Raw genomic sequence first — 14775 nt, 5'->3', positions numbered from 1 at the left:
CGATATGAAAATACCCCAACTTCTCTTTCTTTCCCATTAAAGAGCGAACAACAGCAACAGCTTCTCTGTTCAGTACAGCTAGTCGCAACATGTTGCAAATATGCCCATTTGAGCTGCTAAAAGAACTTCATCCAAGCGCATGATAAAAGAAAAGTAACTACAGCAGCACCAGCTGCGCGCCTCTCCTCCACTTGGAAAATCCTAATCTTCATGAGCGTATGCAGGCACCAGACATCCTCTGAACTTCAGCACCAAATCACTCCAACTATCACTTACAGTTTAAGTGTCCTACCTTCTTCCAGGTGGCTTTGCTTCCTCACAAGAAACAGTAACGTTCCACTGTCAACAACACTCCAATGGCACCTGTTTTTATATATACACTGTATACATATGCATGTGGTATATCCTGTTTATGCAAATCTGACACGTAGTCAAGCATAAGAGAGGGGAAAGAAAATAGGTTTAGTGGTATTGAGCAATAATAGGCATTTTCTGGAGACCTGCCCAGGAGGCAACTCCTGGTCCCACTGGTGGACGTGAAAGAACACGTCAGTCCGTCACCTTTACCAGAAACTGACACATTCATTCTTTAAATGGAAGGCAGTTTCCTTGTTTGTAAAGTTGCTTTTCTATGGAATCTCAAAGATGAAACAGGTGACACTGTTCACACCCCACTGATAATGCATGATGACTGGATTTATTTGACTCCATCCACATGCATTTACACTTGATTTATGTTTTCAGGAAGGGAATCCAGCTCAGAGTGGATTGAGCCTGTACAGTGTTTAGAATTGTGTCACATTGATGATTAAGACAAGTGTGGTTTCTGAAAAAATGGAAATTCCAGGGATATGACCTTCTGGTACCACCATACAAATCATCAGAATTATTCAATAGCTATGGTCAAACCCTGTCAGCTCTCTAGACAAAAGGGATGGTCTTGTGGCTAAAAGAGGGTCTGTCTTGTGGCATGGAGCTCGGGCGACTCTTCTGCAAACTCACTGTGTGAGACCTTTGGCAAGTAACTCAATGTCTCCGTGCCTCTGTCACCCCTGTGTAACACGGGGTTAATAATACATACTATTCAGATTCTAAGCTCTTGGGGCAGGGGCTCTCTCACACTTGTGTATGTACAGTGTCTAGCCCAAAGGGGTCTTCAGGTCCGATGATATAAGTGATACTAAGATATTAACAAGCAGGAAGAGGCCATCTGGCTTTGTTTGCCAACTACACATCCTTGACTTTACCAGTTAACAGTGTTACTTATCCACATGCTGCAGTGCACGTATCCAGCATATTATGGTAGCCAATGTTCATACTGGCAATCTAGACAGCAGTTCCAATAGAAGTCTCCTGCAAACCAAGCCAGTAGAAGCTGGGCTGAGATTATCATAGCTACAAATTGTCTCTTTACAAGTATTAAACCATCTTATCTTACCAGTCTTTTTATTGCTCTGTTTTTAAAAAATGAATTATAATTCAATTATTTATCATATGACTATACCACTGAATGCAATATTAATTCCTAGCAATATTAATCTCTGCAAGAGAAAATAGGCTGCTCAGGGTTTCCTTGGTGCTTTAGAAATGTGTTGGCTTGACAGGTGGGAAGAAGAAGTAGGTACAGCACAAACAGCAGCAGTGCAGCTTTCTCCACATTGCCCCACCCACCAATGTTCTGCAACAGAGGCCACCTCCAAGGCCAAAGGGGAATTCAGATTCCATGGCTCACTGAGACCTTGACCTTCCTGCCTGTTAGTGCTCCTCTGACTCTTCCACACCTTGGACAGGCCCAGGCCAACCTGCTTACACATCCTGCCACCAGCACAGAGAAGGGCCCATAGTCTGGGGAAAGGGGCTGCTGGGACTGTCTAGAAACCACCTCCACCTGAAGCAAAGAGGATGTAGGAACATATGGAACAATGGAGTGAGACAGTAGAAGGGCAGAGCAGTGGAGAGAGAAAGGGTACAGGGACATTTGCTATGTGGGCTCTAGACACCCTAAAAGGAAATTGTCTCCACTTAGACACACACTTCTTCTGTCTCTCCATTGCAGCTCAAAAATCTCCCTCCCTTCCATCTATTGCCCTCATCGCGTCTTCTCTTCCATTCCACCTCAGATACTTTATGTTTCTCCCTCCATTACTCCCAATACTGGGATATTAAGAGGCTTGGTCCATAGGTAAAAATGCAGCAAGGGAACCTCTCCTTCCCATTTATATATTAAATTAATGACTGGTTTAACATTGGGGAACCCTATTACCCCTCACCTCCCACCTAGCCCCAGAAGTGCTGGAAGTAGGGGTCCTGGTGCTGCCACACCACCTGGCTTGAAGTGACACTCCATCATATACATGGTTTACAGTTTGGTTCAATGGCTCTCAGCACCCCCACTATACAAATTGTTCCAGCACCCCTGCCTAGCCCCTGCTCATTCTATACCCATTGCTACCTGAACTCTTTGATACTTTTCATTAGGCATTAATGCTTAGTAATGAACAGGCCTCAATGCCTCTGTGACTGTTCTGATAGAAAGTGGGTTTTTTCTGAATAATTCCTTCCTCAAACCTCCTGGAAAAGAGACAAAAAGCCAGGAGTTTATGGGACTGACTGAATCACCATTTGTTTTCAAAGCGAGGTGCCCTGCTCACCTTACCTCGACCTCAGATGGATTCAACAGAAGACACACCTTCCAATACAACAGGGAAGCAGACAAAAAACAAAATCCCAAAACACTGTGTCATCGACGTGACCTTAAGTGAAACTTACTGAATCTCGACAATGTTGTGTATAAACCCAAAGACTCACCTCCTTCCTATTTTACAGGAATGTGGGTGTTATAAGATTAAGAAAACTAAGGGCCTGATTCCACCACCCTTCTTCATACAAACAAGTACCTTATCTAGCAAACCTAGACAGCTTCCCCATTTATGTGATGGTCATCATCTTGACAGGAGAGATTGAACCAGGGACCTATAGAGCTAAAAGCATCAGCTGCTACAGCTTCATCTGAAAAACCAACCTCAGCAGCTGGGCGCTGTAATAGACTGACATCCCCTCTGTATCTGGGACACACAACATGGACTGACTAGTGGGTTACTAAGGGAGTATATAAATTGTGACCTTACCACTAGTACTGATCAAACCTTTTTATTGAAAACTGCCCTGTTCTCAACACTGACATTTTTCATGAAAACTCATTGTTTTTTGGAAACTTTTATCAAGTTTAAAATCTTTCTTAAAATAAGTCACTCAAAAATTATTTGTACACATTTCTAATATAATTTTTCTCACCATATGACTAACCTGAACAACATAATCACCTCTGAAAATGTCCTGTTTCAAAAGATTAACAACAATAAACAATAAAAACTGGATTAAACTTTTCAATGAATAGGTGGGAAAATTAAACAAAAATTATTCTGACATTTTTCTCACTTTTTTTCTGCCTTATTTTTCAACTCGCTCTACTTTCCACAGGGTGAGGAGACTTTGAGAGACTGTCTCCCTCCTGGAAGGAGTTAGCAAGTAAGCCATTTTTTTTAACCTTTGTAAAGACTGGGGGGTAGACACCTTTCAAAAATGTCTGAAAAAATTGTGAGGCTGTGGGCTCATTTTGCTGAAATAAAGCCCCAAACTGGGGAACTTTCTGTTCATAAAAGAAAAGGATGTGCATTTTGTTTCTTATTGTTTGGCCTGTGACATCCGTGATTAGCTTAGTGGTTAATATAAAGCTCCTTTTGTAAGTGTCTGACTACTTCCCAGCTATAGTGGTTAGTTAGCTTAACTTTCACAACAAAAGTCTTAAACCCCTGTCCTGCAATTCATGGCTCACAGACACTGACAGTTGCAAGATTGGAAACTTCGGTCAGTATCCGATAAGCACAATTCAACCAAATTTTCTACCTTGACTTTCCTAATAACACTAGCAGATGACATGTTCACATTCTCCCTATTTGGAAGATTGTCAGATCTTTTCAGCTATACTAAACATGAACTGCAAAATGCATATTTCATGTCTTGACTACGGTTCAAGATACTAGTGAAGTAGGTCAAACCTCTGACCAGCACTAGGCAGGTAATGTTATCATCTTGAGGTTCTGCAAATACTGTATGTACATAATGTGTTATACCTGGATGACTAGTCTCTTAATTAATCACTTTAATTTGTTTTGCATGCACTTTTAACTAGACTCTCTCTTGTGGTTAGTTAGGACTGGGCAGAAAAACAAAAACAAAACTTATGAAGTTGTTTTTGTTTTTTAAATATTTTGATGGAATTGTTCTGAACAACTATAGTAATGGTTAAAAGTCAGCATCAATCCAATAAGTAAAAACACCCAAAATAAATGCTGTGAGCTCGATTCTGCTCTGATACATCAGAGTAAAGCCAGTGTAATTCTGTTACAGACTGCTGACTTCAATGTACTTATGTGGATTTACACCTGGGTAACAGAGCAAAATCTGGCTGCATTGTATTGATCAATTTATACTAATAATCTCTGTAAACACTCTGCAATAACTCTCTTGCTCTCTCTTCTACTATTTATTGAAGTTCCCTTAACAATATCGCTTTCATCAACATCAAAGCTATTGAGGACAATGTACATGTTAAAAGAGCATATTGTTCGTTAGAGGCAGATTGTATTGCACAGTGCAGAATAACAAAGCCTGGAAGTAGAGCTGATTGAAAACTTTTCTATAGATTGTTTTTCCATTGGAAAATGCTGTATTGTTGAAACTGAATTTATTCATGTAATGTGTCAATTTCAATGAAATTTCACTTTGGAAAAAAAATGAAAAAAGCATTTTGATAACATCTTAATGTTTTCATTTGACATTTTTAGAATGGAACATTTTGATTTTTTGTTTCAAAATAAATTTTTAGTTTTGAATGACCCAAAATATTATCTGAAAAAAAATTAATTGTGGGAATTTTCCAAATTCTTTCTAGTTGTTCCAATTCAGAACAAAATCAAATGTTGAAATCACCGAATATCTTGAAAAAATGGAAATTCCAGTTTCTGTCCAGCTCTATTTTGGAGCCACTTAGCCACACTAACCCTGTTAACAACAACAGTTTTAACATCTTTTTGCCACTGTATAGCTTAACTTTAGTTTCAGACACTGCCTAGTCACTTTAATGTGGCAAGCTGCCACGAAAGCCTGATAGTGCAGCATTTTTAAGGACATATCCCTATTAAAATAACATGACTGTACAATGCAAAATTCACTAGGTATATAAAGAGAGGAATCAATAACAGTTATAGATAGCCCACAAAGGTTCATGTCACCATTGATCATATGACTTGTTTTATACGGCAGCTGTATTTATCTGTCAGTTTTCAAGCAGACTGCTCCACAAGCTGCCCAGAAAGTAGGAAAGAGAACAGGCTTTTATATTGACACCACTTCCAGAAAGGTGAGGTAGTGTTTGTGTAGAACTGTTTGAGCAAAATATTGTAATTATTATTACCATTTGTATTATGTAAAGCACCTATGGGGCCATTAGAAATCAGGGACTCACTGTGCTTGGTGCTGTACAAACACAGAGAGAGACAGTCCCTGACCTAATGAATTTACAATCTAAACACACAAAAACTTGGAGGGGAAACCAAGGCACAGAGCGGTAAAGTGAATTGCCCAAGATCACACAAGCAAGTCAGTGGCAGAGCCAGAAATAGAACACGTCTCCCGTCTCCTAGTCTCAAACTCTATCCACCAGACCAGGGGTGGGCAAACTTTTTGGCCTGAGGGCCACATTGGGGTATGGAAATTGTATGGTGGGCCATGAATGCTCACGAAATTGGGGGTAGGGCTGCAGAAGGGGGTGAGGGCTCTCGCTTGGGGTGAGGGCTCCGGGGTGGGGCCAGAAATGAGGAGTTCAGGGCACGGGAGGGGGCTCCGGGTTGGGGTGCAGGGGTGAGGGCTCTGGGGTGGGGCTGGGGTTGTGGGGTTTGGGGTGCAGTAGTGGGTTCCAGGCTGGGACCAAGGGGTTCAGAGGATTGGAGAGGGAATCAGGGCTGGGGCAGGGGGTTGGGGTATGGGGGAGGGGTGTGAGGGCTCCAGCTGGGGGTGCAGGCTCTGGGGTGGGGCTAGGGATGAGGGGTTTGGGGTGCAGGAGGGTGCTGTGGGCTGGGACCAATGGGTTCAGAGGGTGGGAGGGGGTTCAGGGATGGGGCAGGCTGTTGGGGCATGGGGGGTGAGGGCTCTAGCTAGGGGTGCGGGCTCTGGGGTGAAGCTGGGGATGAGGGGCTTGGGGTACAAGAGAGGACTCTGGGCTGGGATTGAGGCATTCGGAGAGCAGGAGGGGGATCAGGGCTGTGGCAGGAGATTGGGGCACTGGGAGGCTCAGGTGCAGGCTCTGGGCAGCACCTACCACAAGCAGCTCCCAGAAGCATGTCCCCTCTCCAGCTCTGAGGTGCGGCCAGGCGCCACCCCTGAAGCTCTCATTGGCTGGGAACCGCGGCCAATGGGAGCTGCGGGGTGCACCTGCGGATGGGGCAGCGCACAGAGCTGCCTGGCCAGCCTCCGTGTACTACGAGGGAGCCGGGGGGGGGGGGGTCAAGCCGGGAACAGAATGCCAAATGCTTGACTTCCAGTATGTTTTCTCTCCTCAGGTATGATATGTCCATCTACCTGAAAAATGTAATGACACAGAAAGTTTGTGGCCATTATTTAATGTCTATACTTTTAAGATAGAAATAGAGACAATCATATTGGCTGTTAGACCCAAAGAATTAGTATTTTCCTAGCATTTTTCATCCACCAATCTCAGGGATATTAGATGTATGTCCCTGTGGGATAGACAAAGGATACATACAAATAATGATCACTTCACCCAGCACTAAAATATAGCCACCCTGGAGTGGAGCCTTGTAGCTGTTTAACATCAACACAAGGAACAGGTTTAAACAGGAAACAAAGAAAACAGCATCCATTTGAAAGAGCAAGGGGAATTTAGGTTGGTAAGATGTAATAATACCAGAAGCTGAATTTAACAGAGGCCTGGTCTACACTACGATTTTAGGTCGAATTTAGCAGCGTTACCTCGATTTAAGCCTGGACCCGTCCACACGACGAAGCCCTTTTTTTTTTACTTAAAGAGCTCTTTATATCGATTTCTTTACTCCACCTCTGATGAGGGGATTAGCGCTGAAATTGGCTTTGCTGGGTCGAACTTGAGGTAGTGTGGATGCAATTCGATGGTATTGGCCTCCGGGAGCTATCCCAGAATGCTCCATTGTGACCGCTCTGGACAGTGCTCTCAACTCAGATGCTCTGGCCAGGTAGACAGAAAAAGGCCCACGAACTTTGGAATCTCATTTCCTGTTTAGCCAGCATGGCAAGGTGCAGGTGAGTGCAGATCTCATCAGCAGAGGTGACCATGATGGAGTCCCAGGATCGCAAAAGAGCTCCAGCATGAACCAAACAGGAGGTATGGGATCTGCTCGCCATATGGGGAGACGAATCCGTGCTAGCTGAACTCCGTTGCAGTAAACAAAATGCCAAAACATTAGAAAAAGTCTCAAAGGGCATGAAGGACAGAGGCCATAACAGGGACGCAGAGCAGTGCCATGTGAAAATTAAGAAGCTAAGGCAACCCTACCACAAAACCAGAGAGGCAAACAGAAGGTCTGGGGCAGAGCCGCAGACATGCTGCTTCTACGCTGAGCTGCATGCCATGCTAGGGGGTGCAGCCACCACTACCCCAACGCTGTGCTTTGACTCCGTCAATGGAGAATCATGCAACAAGGAATCGGGTTTTGGGGACGAGGAAGATGATGATGAAGAGATTGAAGATAGCTCACAGCAAGGAAGCAGAGAAACCGGTTTCCCCAACAGCCAAGATATGTTTTTCACCCCGGACCTGGATCCAGTACCCCCCGAACCCACCCAAGGCATGCTCACGGACCCTGGAGGCAGAGAAGGAACCTCTGGTGAGTGTACCTTTGTAAATATTACACATGGTTTAAAAGCAAGCGTGTTTAATGATTAATCTGCCCTGGCATTCATGGCCAGTGCAGCTACTGCAAAAGTCTGTTAAGGTGTATGGGGATGGAGCAGAAACCCCGGTGTTCGCTGCCATTCAGACAACATCCATTCCTTATATCTGTGTTATCCTCAGGAGAGTGATATCATTCACGGTCACCTGGTTGAAATAGGGTGCTTTTATTAAGGGGACATTCAGAGGTGCCCGTTCCTGCTCGGCTGTTTGGCTGTGGCTGAACAGAAATGTTCCCCGTTATTAGCCATGCGGTGGGGGGAGGGGTGAAGTGATCATCCCAGAGAATAGTGTGTGTGTGGGGGGGGTTATTTGGGTTTTGCACTCTAACCCACAAACTGCAGCCCCTCCTTTTAAATTGCAAACCCATTTGAAATGGCCAACCCAACGGCCGCTTGGTATGGGAAATGAGGACACTGCTGTTTGAAACCATTCCCACATGTTATGAAGGTTAAAGAAGCCAAAAGACTGTGGCTTACCATGGCTGCCTGCAAGCCAAATTCTGTTGCCTGGCACTGCGTGAGTGATCTCTCACACCACACCAGCAGGCCCTCAATATAAAAGGCAAAATGCTATCTTGTAATGAAAGCATATGTGCTGTATAATGTGAACAGCAAGGTTTAATGGGAAAGAGTGATCCTATTGTTCTCTAAAATGTATCTTTTTTACTACCAATCTCCCTTTTCCCCCCATTAGCTGCAAATGTTTCTCCTTCGCAGAGGCTAGCAAAGATTAGAAGGTGAAAAAAACGCACTCGGGATGAGATGTTCTCAGAGCTACTGCTGTCCTCCCACACTGACAGAGCACACCAGAATGCATGGAGGCAGACGATGTCAGAGTGCAGGAAAGCACAACAGGAACACGAGGAGAGGTGGTGGGCTGAAGAGGATAGGTGGCATCTGCTTGCTGACAGAAGAAAAGAGTCGATGCTCCGACTGCTGGAGCATCAAACTGATATGCTCCAGTGTATGGTTGAGCTGCAGGAAAGGCAGCAGGAGCACAGACTGCCGCTACAGCCCCTGTGTAACCAAACACCCTCCTCCCCAAGTTCTATAGCCTCCTCACCCAGACTCCCAACAACGCGGTGGGGGGGCCTCCAGTCACCCAGCCACTCCACCCCAGAGGATTGCCCAAGCAACAGAAGGCTGGCCTTCAATAAGTGTTAAAGTTTTTAAGTTTAAGTTTTAAAGTGCGGTGTGGCCTTGTCCTTCCCTCCTCCCCCATCCCACCCGGCGCTTCCCTCCGCTCCCACCCGTCCCGGGCTACCTTGCCAGTTATCCCCCTATTTGTGTGATGAATTAATAAAGAATGCATGAATGTGAAGCAACAATGACTTTATTGCCTCTGCAAGCGGTGATCAAAGCAGGGTGGGGGGGAGGGTGTTTAGCTTACAGGGAAGTAGAGTGAACCAAGGGGGGAGGGGAGGGTTCATCAAGGAGAAACAAACAGAACTTTCACACCATAGCCTGGCCAGTCATGAAACTGGTTTTCAAAGCTTCTCTGATGCACAGCGCATCCTGCTGTGCTCTTCTAACCACCCTGGTGTCTGGCTGCGCGTAATCAGTGGCCAGGCGATTTGCCTCAACCTCCCACCCCACCATAAACATCTCCCCTTTACTCTCACAGATATTGTGGACCGCACAACAAGCAGTAATAACAATGGGAATATTGGTTTCGCTGAGGTCTATCCAACTCAATAAACTGCACCACCGTGCTTTTAAACATCCAAATGCACATTCTACCACCATTCTGCACTTGCTCAGCCTACAACTGAACAGCTCTTGACTACTGTCCAGGCTGCCTGTGTATGGCTTCATGAGCCAGGGCATTAAGGGGTAGGCTGGGTCCCCAAGGATAACTACCGGCATTTCAATATCCCCAACGGTTATTTTCTGGTCTGGGAAGAAAGTCCCTTCCTGCAGCTTTTGAAACAGACCAGAGTTCCTGAAGACGTGAGCGTCATGTACCTTTCCCGGCCATCCCACGTTGATGTTGGTGAAAAGTCTCTTGTGGTCCACCAATGCTTGCAGCGCCATTGAAAAGTACCCCTTTCAGTTTATGTACTCGCTGGCTTGGTGTTCCAGTGCCAAGATAGAGACATGGTTCCGTCTATTGCTCCACCACAGTTAGGGAATCCCATTGCAGCAAAGCCATCGACTATGACCTGCACATTTCCCAGAGTCACTACCCTTGATATCAGCAGATCTTTTATTGTGTGGGCTACTTGGATCACAGCAGCCCACACAGTAGATTTGCCTACTCCAAATTGATTCCCAACTGACTGGTAGCTGTCTGGCGTTGCAAGCTTCCACAGGGCTATCGCCACTCGCTTCTCAACTGTGAGGGCTGCTCGCATGTTGGTATTCTGGTGCTTCAGGGCAGGGGAAAGTAAGTCACAAAATTCCATGAAAGTGCCCTTCCGCATGCGAAAGTTTCGCAGCCACTGGGAATCGTCTCAGACCTGCAAAACTATGCGGTCTCACCAGTCTGTGCTTGTTTTCCAGGCCCAGAATCGGCGTTCCACAGCATGAACCTGCCCCATTAACACCATGATGTGCACATTGCTGGGGCCCGTACTTTGCGAGAAGTCTACGTCCATGTCTATGTCCTCATCAGTCTCGTCACCACGCTGCTGTCACCTCCTTGCCTGGTTTTGCTTTGGCAGGTTCTGGTTCTGCGCATACTCCAGGATTCTGCGCGTGGTGTTTACAGTGCTCATAATTGCTGCAGTGATCTGAGCGGGCTCCATGATCCCAGTGCTATGGTGTCTGGGCTGAAAAAAGGCACAAAACTATTGTCTGCTCTGACGGAGGGAGGGGCGACTGACGACATGGCTTACAGGGAATTACAGTCCACAAAGGGAGTGGCTTTGCATCAAGAAGAAACACAAACAACTGTCACATACAGAATGGCCCCCACAAGGATCAAACTCAAAACTCTGGGTTTAGCAGACCGTTGATTTCACGGCGGGAGGGAGGGAGGGAGGAAGCAAATGAATACAAAACAAATTGGGTCTATTTCTTATTTTGATCCACTCCATCTATCTTTTACATCTTTAGGGTGGCAGCAGACGGTACACTTTGACTACCGTACTAGCCATCGTCAGCTCCTGGGTGCTCGGCAGAAGATGCTGCATTATGACTGCTAGCCGTCATCATCTCCTGGGTGCTCGGCAGAAGATGCTGCATTATGACTGCTAGCCGTCATCATCTCCTGGGTGCTCGGCAGAAGATGGGAATGACCTGGCAGAGTCACTCCCATGTCTGCCCAGGCACCCCTGACTGACCTCATCGAGGTCAGTTAAAAGAGCACCCAGGAATATGACGACAGCTACCAGTCATAACGCACTGTCTGCTGCCAAAAGACAATGAGCTGCTGCTGTGTAGCAATGCAGTCCCACGTCTGCCAGCACCCAGGAGACTTAAGGTGACGGTCAGCTGTGCAGGCTCCATGCTTTGCCGTGGTATGGCGTCTGCACAGGTAACACAGGAAAAAAGGCACAAAATGATTGTCTGCCGTTGCTTTCATGGGGGGGCGGGGCTGATGACATGTACCCAGAATCACCTGCGACACTGTTTTGGCCTCTGGGAGGCCTGCAAACTTTTGAATTTCATTTCCTGTTTGGCCAGCGTGTTTGCAGAGCTCATGCAGAGCTCATCAGCATGATGTGCACATTGCCAGGGCACATTGCCCAGCCCGTACTTTGTGAGAAGTCTATGACCATGTCCCTCTTGTCACTGCACTGCCGTCGCCTCCTCACCCGGTTTTGCGCGAAACAATTGTCTGATGTTGCTCTGACGGAGGGAGGGAGGAAGGAAGCAAATGAATACAAAACAAATTGGGTCTATTTCTTATTTTGATCCACTCCATCTATCTTTTACATCTTTAGGGTGGCAGCAGATGGTGCACTTCGACTGCTAGCCATCGTCAGCTCCTGGGTGCTCAGCAGAAGATGCTGCATTATGACTGCTAGCCGTCATCATCTCCTGGGTGCTATTAGATACAATTAACTTTGAACAGAGACTGGGAATGGTTGGGCCATTACGCTTGAATATATTTCCCCATGTTACGTATCCTCACACCTTCTACAGGTCATCTCGATTATCACTTCAAAAGTTTTTTTTTTCTCCTGCTGATGATAGCTCATCTCAATTGATTGGCCTCTTACAGTTGGTATGGCTACGTCCACCTTTTCATATTCTCTGTATGTATAAATATCTTCTTGCTGTATGTTCCAGTCTATGCAGCCAATAAGTGGGCTGTAGCCCATGAAAGCTTATGCTCAAATAAATTTGTTAGTCTCTAAGGTGTCACAAGTACTCCTGTTCTTTTTACATATAAAAATGAAATCCACCACAATACAACCTTGCTGGCAGGTTCTGCGAAGACATCAAAGCTCAAACAGGCCTTAGAAACTGAACTACCCTCTCAACCCCAGAGGTCAGAATAGAGGTACATTTGGGGGGCAGTATGAAAGATCATAAGGCTACTCTCTCACAAATGCACAAATATACAGGTCTGTCGCATCTTAGGCGCATTTAACATGCGCGATTTCAGCTTTACGTGGTCAGCAAAAACAAGAAAAACACAACAAAAAAAGAGAACAATAACAATTTAAATACTGTTTCTGTAGTGCGGGCGATTCCACCTGCCATTACACTCAATGTAATTTTGACTATACGCGATTTTCGCTTTACACGCGGACTGCGGCACGTAACCCCAGCGTAAGATGAGACAGACCTGTACAGTTAAAGAGCTCTGTCATTCTAGATTCTTTGGGATAACAAGCAGCATAATACACATACATCACAGTCCAGATTCTAACCTGGCCTACCTCGTCACATCACCCTTGCAGTCAGTGGAGCTATGCCAGTGTATGCCAGATTAAAAATGAAAAACGAAGTATTTTAAATCAACAAACTGTGTCTGTGTGTAACCTGCTAATCGAGATCCTTGCGTCTCCCTCCAGAGGGCGCTGTGGCCTGATCCTCTCCCACCCCAGAGATGACTTTGTCCTTGATCGCAGCTTGCAATCTGACCATGCCCAGCCACTGCAGCAAATCCTGAGCAGGAGCAAAGCCAGCTCCTCCTCCAAACATGGTGCTTCCCTGCTCAGCCTCACCCTGCCCGCGAGAACGGCCAGACCTTGCCAGGAGCTGGTGACTTCCGTCGCTCGTCAATTTCCTGAAAGGCTGGCATTTAAACACCAGCTGCGGCACCAGGGGAGGATGCGGTTGTGATTCAGCCACCTCTTCTCCAGAGCTGCAGCATGCACCCTCCGGGAGCAAATCAGCGCCTCAGTCCCACCTCTACGATCTGAAAGGAGAGAGTGAATGAAGTTTAGCATTTAACTGCCTTGCAAACCGGGCTAGAGGGGGAGGCTCTCTCATTTTGCATTATAATTGCAATTCAAGATGAGTTTTTATGCAAATGCTTAAAAAAGCCTACCTACTGCAGATTTAAAACAACAAAACAATCAAAACTCCAGTTGCGGATAACAAGAGATCCTGGAGGAAATCAAGGGGAGTCATCTCATCTTCCATTGATGCAAGAAAAAGGACGTTGTTTTGCAGCCACTACGGGTATTTCATCCCCCCTCTCCACTGCATCCTGCTCTAGTGTCTTGCTTTGCATTACAGAGAATGTTCTTTCCTAGAGGATAACCAGCAACCTCTGGAGATAAACAGAAATTTGCTGCTTTAACATAAACAAATATACAGAGACTAAATTTAGGAATTGCTCCTTGGAACCTTCCCCAGAAAGAGCTCCGGCTGAGCTATATACCTCTTCTGCTCTGTGCTTTGAAGACCAAGCTTCATTGAAAAGGAGAGAGCACCGAAAGGCAATCCCCTCTCCGGCCATTCCATCATGTTCAGCTGGTTGGGTACCGATGACAGGAGGAGGAAAGACCCTGAAGTGTTCCAGACGGTGAGCGAGGGTCTCAAAAAGCTCTACAAAACCAAGCTGCTCCCTTTGGAAGACTACTACAAATTCCACGAGTTTCATTCGCCAGCCCTGGAAGATGCTGACTTTGATAATAAGCCCATGGTGCTGCTGGTGGGGCAGTATTCCACTGGGAAGACCACCTTTATCAGGTAATAACTTGGCCTATTTATTTGAGGGGTGGAAAATTTTGCTGGGGTGGAAGCAGCCAGTTTTGCTGTCTGATACACACATACAATTCCCATCACTGTCAATGGGGGTGGTACGTGTCTCTCCCAAGGCAGATTTTGGCCAATTGTATTCTTTTGCTTATGTTTGAGGGTAAGGGCAGCCCTGGTTCTCTTTCATTCATCTCCTGTGGTGCCAGCCACCAATGACTTACAAAAAGGCTGCTTCATAGGAAATTCTCAGAGCTGTTTCTTTAAAATAACGGGTAAGTCAAATTCTAACATGGCAGGAATGTACAATTCTCAGATCAGGACCAAATGACCCACAGCAAAAGTGCTGGAGAGTTAGGGCATCACCCACAAGAAATAAGTTGCATTGACACCTTTTTATTAGGTATGCGAAACATTTACGCTTCGGTGCATGGTAAGCGTGACCCCAATGTGGCCTTACTATCGAATATCCCCCTGGCTTTTGGAAGGTGGTGGAACAGTGGACATTTCTCTCTCAAGGAATTCATTGATTTCCCAACTGACAAGTCCTGGATAAAACTTATTGTGGGTTCTTTGGGATTTATATTTTTTAAGTTATTTTAGGATTGTTTTTCCTTTGTATAGTGCCCTGGGGTGCCCCTATGAAGAAGGGTGGGAGGGTGAGGGGGT

At 45.8% G+C, this 14775-nt stretch overlaps 2 protein-coding genes across 2 annotated transcripts in view; one reads left to right on the top strand and one right to left on the bottom strand.

Annotated features, from left to right (window-relative positions):
* Positions 1-13220, bottom strand: part of LOC120401641 (calpain-14-like) — a 48686-nt gene extending 35466 nt beyond the window's left edge. Inside the window, exon 1 of the mRNA XM_039531794.1 lies at positions 13151-13220. The gene's annotated coding sequence lies outside the window, so the exon portion shown is untranslated. The remainder of the gene's footprint in view (positions 1-13150) is intronic.
* Positions 12839-14775, top strand: part of EHD3 (EH domain containing 3) — a 35525-nt gene continuing 33588 nt past the window's right edge. Inside the window, exon 1 of the mRNA XM_039531795.1 lies at positions 12839-14100. Within this exon, the coding sequence (XP_039387729.1) occupies positions 13874-14100 (227 nt within the window). The 5' untranslated portion in view covers positions 12839-13873. The remainder of the gene's footprint in view (positions 14101-14775) is intronic.

Source organism: Mauremys reevesii, linkage group 3 (genome assembly GCF_016161935.1).
Source record: "Mauremys reevesii isolate NIE-2019 linkage group 3, ASM1616193v1, whole genome shotgun sequence".
NCBI lineage: Eukaryota > Metazoa > Chordata > Testudines > Geoemydidae > Mauremys > Mauremys reevesii.
The sequence above is the reverse complement of the archived record's forward strand: the minus strand, read 5'-3'. Positions and strand labels throughout refer to the sequence as shown.